The sequence below is a fragment of the Dipodomys ordii genome, unplaced genomic scaffold (genome assembly GCF_000151885.1).
Source record: "Dipodomys ordii isolate 6190 unplaced genomic scaffold, Dord_2.0 Scaffold2, whole genome shotgun sequence".
Lineage (NCBI taxonomy): Eukaryota > Metazoa > Chordata > Mammalia > Rodentia > Heteromyidae > Dipodomys > Dipodomys ordii.
In genome coordinates this window covers 18,315,610-18,330,183 of record NW_012267218.1, presented here as the reverse complement: position 1 = coordinate 18,330,183, position 14,574 = coordinate 18,315,610, and the positions used below count along the sequence as shown (strand labels likewise).

General features: G+C 40.5%; 1 protein-coding gene across 1 annotated transcript; it reads right to left on the bottom strand.

Moving 5' to 3' along the window:
• Positions 1–723: 723 nt before the first annotated feature.
• On the bottom strand, positions 724–10,083 carry Dio2 (deiodinase, iodothyronine, type II). Its single transcript, XM_013014824.1, has 2 exons — positions 9,862–10,083; positions 724–1,302 (listed from the first exon to the last, which is right to left on the bottom strand). The coding sequence occupies exons 1-2, from the start codon at positions 10,081–10,083 to the stop codon at positions 724–726; spliced, it is 801 nt and encodes a 266-aa protein (XP_012870278.1).
• Between the last annotated feature and the right edge of the window lie 4,491 nt (positions 10,084–14,574).

The following is a 14,574-nucleotide window of genomic DNA, read 5'->3' as shown; positions in this document are numbered from 1 at the left end:
CTATGTGTCTGTGGCTAACGTGTTAGTCTCATGTTCTACAAGGTGAAATACTATGGCATGTTCTAATCTTTCTGCCCCTTTTTGCTTACTTTGTTGATTTCACTTCCTTCTAGTTCTTTCTACATTTGCCAGATTTCAGATGATCATTCCAACCCTCAAGGTTGAGGTATGTGCAAATACACCTGGTAATTCTAGGCTATGGTGACTGGCCCAGAGCATTCTACAACTAGATTCTAACATACTGAACACCACATGGGCCTCACCACATGGCCTGGGTTCAAGGATGCTTTATTATGTTAAGTACCTGGAAAATTTCCAGTTGGGATCTATCCATGCTGTCTAAACTCTTAAGGCAATACACTTAATCATAACAGGAATGGTAGTTTCCCTAACATAGTCATTATTCAGGTAACTCTTCCTCTGGTCCCAATGCATAGATGAGCAGTGTTGCTTCTCTCTCAAGGAAGAATGGACACACATGGACTCAGATCCAACTTGGATCTTTTCACTCAGGGCTTTTCACTAAGAAGAGAGGTAAAGGACTACTAATCAGGGAACCAAGTATTGAGATGTTAGAGGTCTATGTTCTTCTGACAGGTAAATTCCTGCCTTTGTGTAAGGCAATCGGACTCAGTTGAAATAGCGGATGCCGTTCTCAGTTTCCTTTCCTTTACATATTTTGTTTTGGAAAAAAAATTCTATTACAATCATACCTTGAACCAGCTAATCTAGAATTCATCTCTTGCTGAAATTCTTCTCTAGCCAACGCCGGACTTCTTGAAGGTTGTAGCAGAATGGGCCCTTTCCTCCTAGATAAGCAATTTTTTGTCTCTGCACAATGCACACGCGTTCAAAGGCTACCCCATAAGCTACGTTGGCGTTATTGTCCATACGGTCAGCCACAACTCGACACTGGGGCGGCAAGGAGAAACGCTCCAGAAGCTGGTGGGCTGCTGCGCATCGATCTTGCAAGTTCCGATGTTTCTTCACCTCAAAAGACAAAGAGGAGTCCCCGGGCACCGCCCATCCATCGGAAGGGTGGGCCTCGTCGATGTAGACTAGCAGGAAGTCAGCCACCGAGGAGAACTCTTCCACCAGTTTGCGGAAGGCTGGCAGCTGGCTGGTGAAGGGCGGTCAAGTGGCGGATCCGAAGTTGACCACTAGTGGGCGATCGGCATGAGCAAAGTCAAGAAGATGGCACTCAGCCCCATCAGGTGTCTTTTCCTGGGTACCACTTTCACCTCCTTCAGGGTTAGACACGTGCACCACGCTGGAATTGGGGGCATCTTCACCCAGTTTCACCTGATGGTGACAAAGAAAAAGAATTACACACACACACACAACACAAGGAAAGAGAATAATGCCTTAGACACCAATTGGCTCTTCCTTCAAAGGAGCTGGCAAATGTATTAATTTGAGTCAAAAGGTATCATGGCAGGTAAAATAAAGAATGGCCAAAAGAGAATCAAACTCTCTCTCTCTCTCTCTCTCTCTCTCTCTCTCTCCTCTCTCTCTCTCTCTCTCTCTCTCCTGGACAGACAGTCATCAAAGGTAATTGCTTTTTGTCGTCAAAAGCACTGGAGCCAACTCTTTCCATAATTAAGTGGAGGCTGGTAAATTTTACACTATCCTTGCTTTGCTGTCAATACCTAGCAAGACTTTTATAACACATGATTAATTGGCTTCATTTTAAAAGTTAGAAGCAAATGGTCTACTTTAAGACAAATTATCAGAGTCTTGGGACAGATTGCCTCTTTTCCAATCCTAAAATACCCAGGCAGAAGCAGAACTGTCACGTACCATGCTAAATTATTTTTCATCTCCACAAATAGACAGTAGTCCCACTGCACTATTCCTGGACAAGAGGTCTAAACAACTAGAATCCAGCATTCATAAGCAAGGTTATTTCACTTACCCTACTCGGGAGTCTCTCTCTTCCTTGAAATGGTGATAATGCTTGACTTCTCTTTATTTGGTTATGGGAGGCTTACATAAGGAAAAGTTTTCAGCTACAAGTCATATGTTTTCATTATCAGATAGCCACTGCACTATGTGAAGCACAGTACTATTTTTCCTGGGAAATTCTGTGATTGGAATCAAGAAATTGCCTGAGAAGAGATTTGGATTTGCCTCAATATGGGACCCTCCCTGGAGGTTTCCGCTGCTACTAATTTTATTATAGTTCTTATATCTTGAAACTTACAATGCCTACTTTAAAAAAATGAACAAAAATACAATTATTCCAGAATCCTACTTTTAGCTAACTTTTCATCATCTCTATTGTATGTGTCCTTTCTGTGTGTTTGGTTTTTCTCCTTCTATCTAGGAAGTAACAAACCATATACTCTCCTACCAGATAATTTACCTACAAGAACTTCTGAGTGATTTTGTAAAGAAAGGTATTAGAAACGATGGAGATAAAATTGCTCCATGTGGCCCCTTTGCACATGGTGTAAATAGTGGAACCCAGGATAATGGAAGGAAGTTGGTGGTCTTTGGATTTGTAAATTGTTAATAAAAAAAACAGGCGCCATAAAAGAGCCAACTACTTCAGTTTGAATTAACACAATTGGATCTCTTCCTACAATGGTTTACTCAAAGCCAATAACAATAGGGATAGTTTATGAACATGCAATTGATTTTTATACACTATGCTTAATATTACAAAACACTTCCAACTGGATCAACTTATTTCCTTTGTATATTGCAGCCATATATAACACTGCTGCTGTTAACTGGAGCCACTTAGAAATGAATTGCTAATGAAGCCACAATCCCAACTGATAGAGCACAATCAAAGACTTTTCTTTAAAAGCTTCCATCTAATGATAATGCATAACTCACTTTAACATGGAGAAAGAATCTAAGTTCTATTTTTTTCCCTCTCAAAAATTGTAGAAATAGCGGAGGGTGGGGAGCAGTTGAAACAAGTACCATTAATAGGATATTCTTTCTTCTTAGAAAAGGCAGTTGTTGATGTAATTTAAATAAGTACAATTTCAGTTACCATCAGGGAGATAGTTATTGATTTCTATTAAATTTCTTGGCTAATTTGCAAGTGATGTTAGATGGACCAGTCTAATCTAAGCCACTTTTAACTGTGTTATTTCACGCAATTTACATTTGTTTTTGAGGTACTAAAGTACCCTTCTTCCCACTTAAAGATGGGCACTGTAAAGACATTATAAATCTAGTAAAGCATGGGTCCTCTTGATACTGCTTTGTAGATTTAAGTAGTTTATAATATTGCTATCACCTTTCCATTAGATCTTTCCTACAAAGTACTCACAATTCTAGGATCATTGTTGGTTGGTTGGTTTGTTTGTTTTGACAATATTGTATGTTCTATGTCCCTCCATACAGTGTGATAAGAAAAATGCTGTCAGAACAGTATTGACAGAGACGTCCTGTTAAGCAAGCAAGCCCACACACATGAGAAAAATAACCTCTTCATTGCAGACCGGTTTTGGAGTCACTGTCAAGAGCCTTGCACAATGGTGTGGCTGTGATAAATGGGCATCAGACCCTCTGACCCTCACCCAGGCACACTGGTTGATCCTTGTGTTATTTTTGACTATTTACCTAAGTTACCCACCCTGATGTTTCAGTCTCAAGTAAGCTCCTGTTACCTGCAGTTAATTTTCTTAGAAAGTAAAAAGCATTTCCCTGTTAAAGACAACATATAGCTCTTCCTAAAACATGGACTGATTCTTAGAAAATTTATCACTCCAAGATGAAAAAAAATAAGAAAGTTATCAGTTATGCAATGCTCCTAAATGCAGAGTAACATTTCTTAAGTCTAAGAAATACATTAAAAGAACGTATGCAGAGCCGGGAGCCAGTGGCTCAGGCTTACAATCCTAGCTACTCAGGAGGCTGAGATATGAGGATCGTGGTTCAAAGCCAGCCCAGGCAAGAAAGTCTGTGAGACTCTTCTCTCCAATAAACCACCAGAAAACCAGAAGTGGTGCTGTGGCTCAAGTGGTAGAGCGCTAGCTATAAGCTGAAGAGCTGAGGGACAGTGCTCAGACCCAGAGTTCAAGCCTTATGACTGACAGAAGGAAGGAAGGAAGGAAGAAAGAAAGAAAGTGCTGAATGAGTTACTGAACAAATGCTTGTATTCCAGGTTAATAAAGTGCCTTATACTGAACAGTCACCTTGACTTGAAGTGAAAATCATACTGAGGTGATGGATGAGCAATCTAAGCCAGAACATTCAGAAATATGCATCCTGGTATCTCCTGAAACAGACAGCCATAATCAACACCCAGTGTTGATTGGCTGGTTTGGGTGGGTTTTTGTTTGCTGGTTTTGTTTTTGCTGTTTTTTTTTAGTAACACTAGAGTTTGAACTCAGTGCTTTGTGCTTGCTTTGGCTTGCACTGTCCACTTGAGCCAAATCTCCAGCCTAGCTTTTTGCTGGTTATTTTGGAAATGGAGTCTTGAAGACTTTTCTATCCCAAACTAGCTTTGAACTGCAATCCTCTGGATCTCAGGCTCCCAATTACCTAGGATTACAGACAGGAACTACAGGCATTTGACCAATCATCTCTTTTTGGGTATGTAACTTGATCAGCAAACAAATATGTCAATCCTCTTTGTAGAGAAACTCTAGGACCTTCGTGTACACTAGAATGTCAATAACAGATACCTTTATGAATAAAGAGAACAAGATAAAATAAAATGAATAGTAAATTCTATTAATAAAATGAAAGAAAAACATACATCTTTGGTCTATAAATTCCAATGAGCAGGCCAGTAGTCTTACTTTTATAACTATCCTATAATAATCATGAGTTTGTCCATCTTTACTAAAACCTAGTGGAGGATATGTTAGCTAAAATAAAGAAAAAGACACTTGGGATGCATCTTTTAACGACATTACTGTTCCTACTCATTTGTTTGATCACCAATCTCTATTAGATCAGATTGCTTTTTTCTTGGTGCAGGTACTCAGGTTTCAACTGAGAACCAGAGCCCTACCCTTTAGCTCTTTCCTTCAAGTCTGATGCTCTACCACTTGAGCCAGACCTCCTCTACAGGCTTTCTGCTGATTAATTGGACATAGGAGTTGGGACATAAGGCTGGCTTCAAACTGTGATCCTCCCATCCCAGCCCCCTGAGTCGCTAGGATTACAGGCGTGAGCCACCGGTGCGGAGCTCTATCAGAATTCCAAGTGGAGTTTCCTGGTTTTGCTTGGTTAGCAGCCTTGCTACGATGGAATGGGAGAATCACCATGGAAGATTCTTTGCTCTCCCAGAAGCAAAGCATTCCTTGACACAGAGCCAAAGTGATGAAGAAAATAAAGTTGGTCCCATAATAACATTTTGTCGGCAGGAAAAGAAGCTCAACAAAAACAAGTTATCCCCTGGTACTCCCAAACTTTGTTTTAATTTCCCACAGTGGCACAGAAAGTCTCCTGGCCACAAGTTACCTATCATCTTAATTTCTCCTTCTTAGAGGGTTTGTGTTCGGTTTTTGTCCTTAATGAGACATATTTGCCAAAGAGGCATTCAAAAGGCATTTTTTTTTTACTCTTGCGGAAGAGTAATTAGGTCGGTACCTCTTTCTTTGCCAGCATTAGCCGCTCTAAAGAGAACCCTGCCCGGTATTTAATGCCCAAACACAAGGAGCATCGTTTCCACTAATTGGTCTTGAAGTTCCGATGTTCCCAAAGGGTCTCTTTATTTTTGCAAGGATCAGAAAGGACATACGTAAGACGTGATAACGTCATCACTGACTTTTCTCTCCCTCTTCTGCGCTATTACCGTAATCTTCTCTGGTGCTTTTGTAATCAACACGGACACAACACCAACAATGGAAGTGAATGAACCATTTGCATGTTTACAACACGACATCTCTGAGCCAAGTTTAAAGGTTGCAATGGACGTGTTTGTAATACATAGCATCTCCTTGATGATATCTTCCCCTAGCCACGTTTAATGCATAGGGATAAGCGATAATCCTATTTTATAGCATGTTGATTGTTTGAGGCCAGGAAATAAAAGAGCCATTCATCAAATATAGAAATATGGAAATAGAGCATATGCTACTAACCTTTTTTTTCATAGCATGAAAAGGGACTCTGATTTTTTTAAAAAAATCATATCATCTCATGATAAATGGTAAAGCGAATGATAAAAAAAATGGGGGTGAGGCTGTTTAGCAGAGTACTTACATACAGTTCTTGCTGTCCTAAGCCAGTGAAATGGCTTTATTAACTCTCAGAAAGTGTCCATTTTCTTGACATAATGACCAGGCTACATCAATGTCCTTAGAAACATGGCCAAACAAGCATTAAGCAGATTCAGTTCCCTATTTGCAATACCCTGGAAAATACAACCCCAAGACCTATCATTCCCAATGCTTTGCCCAAGTCATGGACAAGCCCTGGCTGTGGCCTTCTTTGCATAATCTGGGGACTGTTTCTCTCTTAAAAGAGCCATTTTCCATTGTACAATCCTATGTCAAAAGGCTGGAGGTGAATGAAGAGGGGGAGGAGAAGGTTAAAGAGACCCTTTCAAAACCCAAATTATATGTTCAAATGAATATGTTTTCTGTGCCACTGCAATATTAACCGTGCAGAAACTAAACTGCTTGTCAGCTTCTATACGGTGTATTTACTTTTACACTTCATTTAGGTAAGAGCCAGACAGGACAGTTTGCTTATTGGGTGAATTTTGAGTCTTCAAGCACCAGCACAAGGATACAGTGTTCAGAAGTGACAGTGACTTTAGAAACTTGAATAACTCACCTCTGTTATTTACCTCAGCTCTCTCATGAGTTTCTATAGGCTCTTTTCAATCAATAGTGTACAGAGAACCCCAACCACTTACCAAACACCCGTGATCCTGGAAAGCTTCTCCATAAAGTTCATTTTGAATCCCTCACACCATTTTAATGAAAAGAGCATTTTCTTTCTTATTTGTGTGTGTGTGTGTGTGTGTGTGAGAGAGAGAGAGAGAGAGATCTCGCCTTTGTTATCAGCATAGGATACACACATTTATCCCACTGTCTTCCAATATCTTTCCAGTCACTGACAGTCAACAACCAGCAGGATAAAGAAGAAGAAATGACATGTCTAATTGTATCACGTGTGGAAATCGCATCTCGGAAAACTCTGCTTCTACATAATGTAGTCAAGATTATGAAATCCTGTGATGCCATCTCAGACAGAGACTCCTTCAGTGTCTCTCGAAATGGCCACACCCAAAGACAGTGGCACAGATGACATCAGCATTTGGTGACATGATTCAACCTGTTGAAGAGGTTTGAAGTCACTCTCAAATGCCACCACAGCAACGATTACCCTAGCCATACTTGAGGACAAAAAAAAAAAAAAAGGTACCAACATTTAGACCAAGCTGTATTCACAAGGTTTCCATTCATTACACGCCCAGTTCAGTCTTGTCTCTAAATATAAAGTTCCTGGGGTTGCTCCCGCACATGACAGGTATTGAATAAATCATTATAATAACATCCATCATGAACTTGGTCACTAATCAGATCAATGTTCAGAGACAAAGAATATACAGACAATATACCAAAAGAAAAAACAAATCACTCATCCTCCTCAAATTCCTGGAATATGAGTAACAACCTATTACAACACAATGGGGCAGTATATATTAAAGAAAAAGTTTATTATCGAGCCATTTGTTTGTTTTTCCATCTCAGTCTCAATAGGCTGCTTAATGGGAAAGACATCTCATGTAATATTTGTGGATAACATTTCAGTCATCATAGTCAATGTAAAAGATGATACTTGTATTAGATATAGATGCATATACAATTTTCTACAAATCGATTTTTTTAAAGTTGTAATTAGCTGGGAGCTGGTGGTTCACTCCTGTAATCCTAGCTACTCAGGAGGCTGAGATCTAAGGATCGTGATTTGTGATTGGAAGCCAGCCGAGCTAGGAAAGTCCATGAGACTCTTATCTCCAATAAACCAAACAGAGAAAGCCAGAAGTGGTGCTGTGGCTCTCGTGATTGAGTGCTAGCCTTGAGCTAAAGAAGCATGGGACAGAACCCAGTTGAAGCCCCAGGACTGGCAAAAACAAAAAGAAAAAAAGATCAAAAACATATCAAAAGCAGAAGTCAGTTATCTTTCACAAAAACTAAGAGTTTACTATATTGAGATCAAAGCACTGATATTTCTAGTTATCTAAAACATGAAATAGAGATATGGTGAAAAAAGTACTGATGAATAATACTTTTTATATGTGCTGTTCCCCTTCAAATTTCCAACCCCTAAAGAAAACCTAAAAATCTCACATTCATTTACAGTTTTGCAAGAATGGAATGAGAGAATGAATATTTTAGTATCTCCTTGCTCATTCTTCCCACTTGCCTCTACACACCTGGTAAGTGTGAATTTGCATATTTAGACTCCAAGCTTTCATTCATACTCTCATGAAGAGATTCCCACTCCCTAATAAGAGGTCTGACTATTCACATGCCTTTAGATTAATAAAAACAGCTCTTTTTCAGGTTCCTCTCAATAATCACAGCATGTATTATAGTAAAAATGTCTCCAGTGCATCATAGACATTCACTTTCTGGACACTGGATTTCAGTGGAACAATTCTGCCTTGGATTCTTGCATTCTTTCACTTTAACTGGTACCAAGTTTTATTTTTCTAGTCTTTATTTATGGAGGACTCATTTCCTTCCCCTTGTAGTATTCTGAGTTTCCATCAGTATTTCTGAAGTTCTGCCTGCCTAAATTGTACTACTTCATTGAACACCTGGCTTCAATATTCCTCTCAAACCTCCTTCCCTGACATCCTGAGCAAGGGCTCCCAAACACTGCCAGGAGAACCAATACTGGTTCCTTCACTACCAACTTCGGCCACATGAGTTCATTCTTTCTAACCCCAGGGAGTCTTCAGGAGTCACACAGGGAGTAAAGAGTAAGGAACAAATTGACACAGGACAGGGCCAAAATGTTCCCCCTTTCCCCTTAAGATCTCACTTGAAAATGCTCCACCAGTCTCTCGGGAGCATAAAAGTTGGAAACACCAGAATTTCTTTCTCTCAGAAGCAAAGATCACTCAATGAGGCTTTCCAACAGTATGGGGGTGCAGGTCTCCACAGGAAATGGAGACCACTGCTCCTATGCTTTCAAAGCATGAGACTGAAATGAACCCACAAAACCCATCTGCTTTTTTCTAAGACAACTTGTTTTCACTTTTGAGAAAGTAGGTGTGTAGATCTGGTTTTCCTTACACAGAGTGCATCTCTGACAGCCAGGACTCACAGCTTCCTTTGCAAATGAATAAGTAGTCATGAGGAACCCTCCCCCAACCCCCTACAAGGGCTCATAAGGTTTGCTTTCCTTGAACCCTTCACCTCCAGAAACACAGTGGCTATGGTGCCATCACCATTTTGTTGGTGACGCTGACATTTTCAAAGAAGAAAAGAGAAAGTGCTAGACTTATCTTTCCTAGGACACCTCACTAACCTCCCATCCAGAAAAGCATCATAATTTCAGCTGATGCCAAGAGTAGAACAAACCCACCATTCTCCCCTCCTCTCATCTCCAACATTTTTTTTCTGATTTTGCCCCAAATTATTTTCCAGGCATCATACCCTCTACTCGAATAAATACATAATCACAAGGTCAATAGCAATCCTTAGTCAAAAGACTCTTGGTTAGGTAATCCAGTTATTACAGATCCATTCCTATCTCTCCCTCCACGTCTAACCTAAGTGACAGGTGTAAATGCACAGACACACCACTAGGCATGCCCCCAGCTCTCATCTCAATGTTCCCCCTCCCCACCCCCCCACGCCACGCCCTCTAATCCCCAATCTTGGAATCCCTGGTCCCTGGACCCAGACAGGGGGCGTAGCTCACCTGTTTGTAGGCATCCAGAAGGAAGCTCTTCCAGACGCACCGCAGTCCCTCTGAGGTCAGCATGCGACGCGACTCCCTGCGAGCGGCCTTGGAGCAGCTCAAGAGCAGCACCACGTGCTTGAGCAGAATGACCGAGTCATAGAGCGCCAGGAAGAGGCAGTTGGAGAAAAATACTGGCAGAATTTGGAGTGTGATCAGCAAGTCTACGCTGAGGATACCCATCTTCTTGCCTCTTGAGTCAGTCCCCTTGTGTGCTCTGGTTTCCCCTTCGCCCTCTTATTTAAAAGGAGTATGGTGGGAGAGGGGGGTAGGGGGGAAGGAGGAGGAAGGTGAGGGGGAGGGGGAGGGGAGGGGGGGAGAGGAGAAGAAGAAGGAAAAAAAAACTAAATTAAAAGGAAGCCCAAGTTGTCTCCTCTTTCAAAGAAGTAGAAATGGCAAGACCAAGTTCAGTCTCTGCAGCCCAGCAGTTGGAGTGTGCCCATCAATTCATTCAATTCGGAGCTGCTGCTTTTTTTTTTTTTTTCAGGATTTAAGATGTTAAAAAAAAAAAAAGCTGGCGAGCCAGTCCCTAATCCAGTTACCCCTGTCAGAGTCCGTTAGAGACTTTCATTTCCAAACACCTATGAGACTCAGGCGCAGATGGCAAATTTGTTTTTTCTTTAGCTCTTCATTGTCTCTCTTTAAATGCAGCCCTGTTTCTTCCTTGAATTGCCAGAGTTTTGTTGTTGCTTTTTGTTTTTTTTTCCTTTCTTTTTTTTTTAAAAATGTGCTTTAAGGGTAGCTCTCTCCCTCTCTTTCTGTACTCCGTTTGAAACACTTTCAGCTCTCCCAGACCAGACGGGCTCCCGTCTCCCTTCTCCAGGAGCGACTGACTCCTTTTCCTCCCTCCCTCCAGCTTTTCCTTCCTGCTATCTGTCTGTGGTACAAAGTGCCTCTCTCTGCAGCCCAGTGAGTCTCCCCGAAGTCTTTTATACATTCCCTGGCTAATTGCTGCAATAGAGAAATGAAAGCCTAATCTTGCTAAAGATCTTGACGTCATTGAGAAAGAGGGCTTTACTTTGGCCAGGACTGCAGTGAATAGAAAAGCAAAACTCAACAACTTTTTTTTTTTCAGAAGGGGTTGGGGAGAGACAGTGGAATTTTGTTTTGTGATTTAAAGAGAGAGAGGGAGGGAGGGATGAAGGGAGGGAAAGAGGGAGGGAGAGAAAAAATTAATACCTTTGACAGCTTTCAGGAACTGCTTCCAAACTTTGGAGAAAGTAATTTAATATAATGTGTTGATTAATATGATAATACTCTCTCCTCTGATTATCATTTTTATTAACTTAATCAGGAGTTTCCGAGAAAAAGGCTCTAGGCAGGCAGGTAGAAAAGAGGAAGAGTGAATAATCACAGATGGTCTTTGCTCCATTTTTAAGAAGATAGAAATGTTTACATGTAGCCTTTGCACCCATCTATATATCTCCTTATCAGGTCTGTGACCTAGAAATACTTTTAAGCTATAATCTTTTTAAGAAAATCCAATGTGTGGTGGAAAACTTTTTGTTAACTCTCTTGAGTATCAACACCACATTTCTTGACAGCTTCATGCAGAAACTTAATATAAGTTTTCAGTCTTATTGAAGCTTCCAATATTTAAAAAAAATCCTCAAGACACAGACAGAGCTTAGTCACTGGAATTTTATGTGGCATTAGATCTAAGAAATACATTATTAGTAGGACAGGCTGTATGTTCAGCACTTGCTCTTCTTCTGTTAGCATAACCTCTAAGAGCAAACCCCCCAAAATGTCTTAAGTGGTTAGACACAAACTCTGTATTGGATTAAATGATACTTTGATCTCAATGACTTACCTCTCTCAGAGCTTAGGCTGTTAAGACAGTTATTTAGATAGATAATACTGTGTCCCATTCACCTCACCCTAGTTTTCCTTCCTCTCTTATCTAACAGTTTGCCCCTAAGAATTATGATTTCTTGAAAGGAGTGGCAAGTCCAGAAACAGGAAGCGAGGTATAAAATTGCTGTCAAAAATGTATTGGCTGGAAGCTGGGAAGGAGGCTCAGTGGTAGAGTGCTTGGCATTGCCTGCATGAGGCCCTGGGTTTGATTCCTCAGCACCACATAAACAGAAAAGGCCAGAGTGGTGCTGTGGCTCAAGTGATATAGCACTAGCCTTGAGCTGAACAGCTGAGGGACAGTGCCCAGGCCCAGAGTTCAGGCACCACAATTCACACACACACACACACACACACACACACACACTATATATATATATATATATATATATATATATACACACACCATATATATACACACACATAAATATGTATATATACATATATATGCACACATATACATATGTATATATATGCATATGTATATACGCACATATACATATGCATATATATGTGTGTATATATGGTATGTGTGTAATGTATACACACATATATACACATACATATATACATATATATACATACATACACACATATATATATGTATGTATATTGGCTGTGTTTTCCCTGTATGTATTGCTCAGATTAAGCACCACCCAAGCAATGGATGCAAACTGTGGTCTGTCCATTGTGGTATTTTGGTCCTGGGGCTAAATGCTCCAGACATAATTTAAAAGATTAGAGCAGAAGTTATTCATTGCTGGGCCCACGTGGGTTCCATTCTGCTTATGGATGTGTTGTTTGGTTGGCAGTGTGCTTTCTACTTTTTTTTTTTAAGTGATGACGGAAGAGGACTTTAGGCTTTGTGTGACCAATGATATTTGTCCAATTTGTCCTTGTGGTTTCTATTGGCCTCTGCGAAGCTCAGCTCCTTGAGGATGTGTGTTGTGAATGAATGATGAGCACATGGGGTACGTAGAGGGCCTCCACACTAGGGGGCACCCTTCACATATGACATGTTGCAGGGCAGGGGAGAGACGCTCAGGAATTGTAAACCACAGTGGCATGTGCCTGGCCTTCCCCACACACCCAACCCTCATCGCTCCCTACCATCTGGTTCCTTCATGGTGACCATCAGTTTAGCCCCATTGTGAGTTTGGATTTGTATCTTATGGACTAAATGTTGAAAGAAGAGGCTAGAAAAAATAACATGTATATTGTCCAAAATTTGCCCAAGAACTAGCATGCCATTGTTAGGAAAAGAGAATGAATTATCTATAAGACATAGACATATCTTCCAGTTTTCCGTTCAAGCCTCTCCATGTCCTTGGGGGGAGAGGGGTGGGGAGGGAGAAAAGCCAAAGAGAAGGAGAAGGAGGTAGGAACATAGGTTTCAACTGGTGGACATGGGGAGGCAAAGCCTTCATGCCAGGCAGTGTCAGCCAACAAGGACATAGGTGTGGACACAGGAAATGATGCTTCCCCTTACTGCTCAAGCCAGTCTTCACATTTCCCCCTTCCTTAGACATTCATTTCACTTTGTTTGAATGACACCCGGGCTCCTGTGAGGCAGAGACGTCTGCTGTAAACCAGTTTCTCTCTTGCTTGTCATTGGCTCTCAAGGATGGAAGTCTATTTGTAAATACCCAGCCAAGGAGAGGGATTAGTGGAAAATCAGGGGGGAAAAGCCTTATTAATTCAGAGTTCAAAGTACATTCAGACTACAAGTGGTTATAGGTCAAACTTACAACTCTGTGGGGTCTTATTTGTACATTTTTCTTTCATTTCTTTTCCCCTCCTTCCTGGCTTCCTGCCTTTCTTTCCTTTCTTTGCTTTTTTTAAAAAAAAAAATCAGAAGCATTCAAAGAAAATGAAGAAAAAATTAAGAAAAAAAAGCAGGCACATGGCCAACCTTGTTTTTTATCATTTGTCAGATTTTGTTTCTAAATAAATGAATCACAAGACAAGAGCCAAACTTTTCTTCCAAACTGATAATATATCCATCTCAGAGATCATAGTTCTCCAAAGCTATTTTTATTTTTTTATACATAGTTCACAAGGCTTGTGGCAATTATATTTATCACTGATCTTCAAGTAACTTTATGCCCATGAAATAAGCATCATAAGGTCACAGGGTGATTTTCCCCTTGACACAAAGGAGAAGCAGAGGGTGAACTCAGTTGGCATTTCAAGTGTAATGGGAAATGTCTCCAAACTCGAAACCTCACTATTGTCCTTATTGTTTTGTGGATCCTGGTGGCTGTTCTGAAAATCAAAACTCTTGCTGAAGGCTGAGTGGCAATTTTATCTTCTAAATTGCAAAAACTATCTGGGATTTAACATCTGTTTGGTATCGCCCCAACTCAAGCCCTTGGTTTAGATTTCATATGACTAGTGAAAAAGTTCAGATATCTTCTTGGTTGTGCAAGTGTTCTTAGCAATCAACATTGTAATGAGTTAAATGCAAACCAGCATGTGACAAGTTGGTTGAATTTCCCCATACAATGTTATACAGAGGAGGTTTTAAATTCTCAAAACACATGCAACAGGCAGAAGGCTTTGGTCTTTTTAATATGTATAGAACCACTGTATAATTGTTTAATTGTTTTGTCCTCTTTCCATAGTTTGAGAGCATCATATCCTGCCATTGCTTTCTTTTGGTTGGAAAAAAATACAAGTGACATGTCTTCCTTTGGCTTATGTGCATCTTGGCTTCTAACTTGAGACTGAGAAAGAAAAATTGGATGAACTAAAACCAGAGTTTCAGAAAATTTCAAACATAACAGCTGCTGCTACTACCTAATACTTCCTTAGTTTTTT